Below are 3,452 nucleotides of genomic sequence, written 5' to 3'. Positions count from 1 at the left end.
AATCAGTGGGGAAATAAACCAAATTAAACTAGTTAGAAAATGCAGAGAAACGTGATATCGCACATGATGTGCAGATTTGTAGTGGTGCTCTAGTGATATCTCATCTATTTTTTACATGACAATTTTTTTTTTTCAGGCAAATGAGCACGGGTTTTGTATCATAAAGGAAGCCTTATATATATTTATGAACTTGCAACTCGCCAAACATTAAATTAAGACAGTCAAGTTTTTCAATTGCAACGTCATGATAAAACTTTTGTTCTATACTATACTTATTTGCATAGACATGGGAAAATGCAAATTTCATACTAACAAGTAACAACAGCAGCATAAAAGCATACGAGTTGTTGAATGCAGAAAATTTCAACTTCATCTAATTGACTGCAGAGAATTTTACTCCGCATGTTGTAAAATTTTGTTTATGTCAGGGAGGGATATTCTAACAAGTTACAAAAGACAGAACTCAAATCTGAATTTAAACGAACGAGTTCATAATGAGCTGTTAATCATATTCACGAATGAATATTGAGCTTTTAATCATTATCACGAATGAATATAGAGCTTTTAATCATAGTCACGCTTGAATATGGGATATCTTTCGACAACATTTACTTATACTAACAGCACAATTGTTGATCAAGTATTCATCCAATGGAGTATTATTGGTGAAAATTAATGGTAAGATTTATATAAGAATTACCAAAAACTGTAGAATTTTTATCAATTTGGTTAACAAAACATTAGAATTATGGACATTGAACTGTTTTGAGAAATTATTTCGCAATACCGAATGAATAGGACCCAAAAGCTAGAAATACTAGATTAGATGGCAACAAAAAGTTGTCCACAATACAATCCCAAAGTGGCTGCATACCCAGTAAAAACGATAAACATTTAACAGATCCGAAATCATTGAAAGCAAATACAACCCCAAAACCTAAAATTAAGATAGCAGTATATTCCTATCATCACAATTAATCAGGCTACAAATAAACGGTATTCCCCTAAAAGCTATTCATTTCAATGACAAAACACTATCAGCAGCCACATATCTAAACAGCACCAAACCCAGCATCTTCAAGCACGCTCACCACGGATCCTCCTTGCCAACTGAATATCCTTAGGCATAATTGTAACACGCTTGGCATGAATAGCACACAAGTTGGTGTCCTCAAAGAGTCCAACAAGGTATGCTTCTGCAGCTTCTTGCAATGCAAGCACAGCATGGCTCTGGAAACGTAGGTCAGTCTGCAACAACAAAAACTTATTAACAATTTATCATTATTGGTGTAAAACACAATTTAACAATGGTAATCATAATTTACCTTGAAGTCCTGAGCAATTTCACGAACCAACCTCTGGAAAGGAAGCTTCCTGATCAAAAGTTCAGTACTCTTCTGGTATTTCCTAATCTCACTGTTTTCAAATAGCAATTAGAATCTAAATGAGTTACATTGACCAAAAAACACACCACATAAAGAAATTCGAGAAAAGAAAACGCACCGAAGAGCAACGGTTCCAGGACGATAACGATGTGGCTTCTTGACACCACCGGTAGTTGGTGCAGACTTACGTGCAGCCTAAAGTAATAATAAAAACAAGGAATCATTAACTAAATATTCAAACAAACAAACATCAAACAATTTGATACAAATTAAAACCAATAACTATGAGTAAAATTATTAACAAACCTTGGTAGCAAGTTGCTTCCTTGGAGCTTTTCCACCAGTTGACTTACGAGCAGTTTGCTTGGTACGGGCCATCTGTATCAACACAAACAAAAAAACTGAATATACAAGACAATCATAACACTATTCTCCTAAATTCATAAGGTAACGTAAAACCTAATAACCTTAATTTCAACAATAAACAATGACATAAAAAAAAACATCCTTGATCAATTGGCAATTAGATTCGAAATAACATATTATCTAAACAATTTTTGTGTTGCGTCTTCTCCTCAATGAAGGATGGATGTAAGAAACCACAACAAATAATAATGATAATAATCAATATAATACATCGGAGGCGCGAAATAGTTGAACAATAAGATCAACCCTAATGTAAAATGCAACCTAAGGTACGTTCGAATTATGAAAAAGAAAAAAAAAACAGAAATTTAAAAGCATACATAACAAAAACCCTAAATTTCTTAATCTGGATAATGCAACATAAGATACGTTCAAATTTACATACGAAGACAAGTAGAAGACATAGAACGAAGACATAAACCCTAAGATTTTTAGGAGAAAACTAACCTCGAAACTTTGCTTTCTTGTGCTGCGAAACTCGCTAGTAAAATTTTGGGGAAAAGAATCTAAAACTTTGAATAGGGAAGGAATGAAGGCGTATATATATAGCGTGTTGGTCAGCGATCGAACGGATACGATACACTATCCGTGTGCTTTCTTCGCTAGAATCGGACGGTTTCGTGCCCTTGTGTCTGGTGTTAGAATGCTAACACATACACTCCCCAATCCCCCAAAATGCTTTTCCCATTTCCCTAGGTACAAACTCATCATTACTCCACCTTTTTCTCTCCATCTTCTCAAGTCAGAAAACTGTTCCTCTTCGCACCTTCTTTTCCTCAAAAGTTGGAATCATCTTTCTCTTTCTCTAAATCACGTTCACTGTTCATATTCTTTATCATCTTCCTCCCAAAAAAAAAAAACAATGGCTCGAACCAAACAGTCTGCACGAAAAAATGCCTCTCCCTGTACACCACCCTCTTCATCTTCCTCATACCAATCCAGAGAGCGTTCTCCCTCTCCACCACCTCGCCCTTCACCACCACACACATCTTCTGCCTCTCCATCTTCTCACAATAGTCAAGAAGTTCTAAACCTCATTCCTCTGTCTACCTTTCTTCCACCACTATACACTCGTCCTACACCAAACTACGCTCAAGTGCCTCCCCATCTTCGCACCAGAATCACTCCTCCACGCCGCTCCATGCGTGCCTCTCCCTCTTCTCACACTAGTCAAGAAGTTCTAAACCTCATTTCAGACTCTGAGAGTGATGACTCTTCTGATTCGTGTCCCCCAGTAGCAAAATCACCAACACAAACTGAACCACAAAGAAACACGATGCCTACAGTACCAACACCTCCACCACAAAATCCACCAACAACTACTAACCCTTCGACACCCTCAAAATCGGCTTTCTCTTCTGAACCTTCACACGCAACTCCTCCCCATCAAAAACGGAGATCGTTAAATGACATTGTTTCCCCTTCTCCAAACCAAAAAGAACCACTCTCTCAACCAAAACCACCAACTAAACCCATGAGAACCAAAAACACAATCACTATTGCTCAGTTTCTTGCTCGAAAAAATCTCCCAAATCCTCAAAGAAAGAAAACGCTTGCCCCAAAACAAAACCTAAAAAACAGTCAAAAACCAATTTCTCCAGAACAAGAACGTTCTCCAACTGCTCCTCCACAAGAACGTTC

At 37.0% G+C, this 3,452-nt stretch overlaps 1 protein-coding gene across 1 annotated transcript; it reads right to left on the bottom strand.

The window, feature by feature from the left end:
• Positions 1–795: 795 nt before the first annotated feature.
• On the bottom strand, positions 796–2,400 carry LOC101496274 (histone H3.3). Its single transcript, XM_012712954.3, has 5 exons — positions 2,259–2,400; positions 1,692–1,763; positions 1,504–1,580; positions 1,326–1,416; positions 796–1,248 (listed from the first exon to the last, which is right to left on the bottom strand). The coding sequence occupies exons 2-5, from the start codon at positions 1,761–1,763 to the stop codon at positions 1,078–1,080; spliced, it is 411 nt and encodes a 136-aa protein (XP_012568408.1). The 5' UTR covers positions 2,259–2,400; the 3' UTR covers positions 796–1,077.
• Between the last annotated feature and the right edge of the window lie 1,052 nt (positions 2,401–3,452).

This window comes from Cicer arietinum, chromosome 2 (assembly GCF_000331145.2).
Source record: "Cicer arietinum cultivar CDC Frontier isolate Library 1 chromosome 2, Cicar.CDCFrontier_v2.0, whole genome shotgun sequence".
Taxonomy (NCBI): domain Eukaryota; kingdom Viridiplantae; phylum Streptophyta; class Magnoliopsida; order Fabales; family Fabaceae; genus Cicer; species Cicer arietinum.
This window is presented reverse-complemented; position numbering and strand designations above follow the sequence as displayed.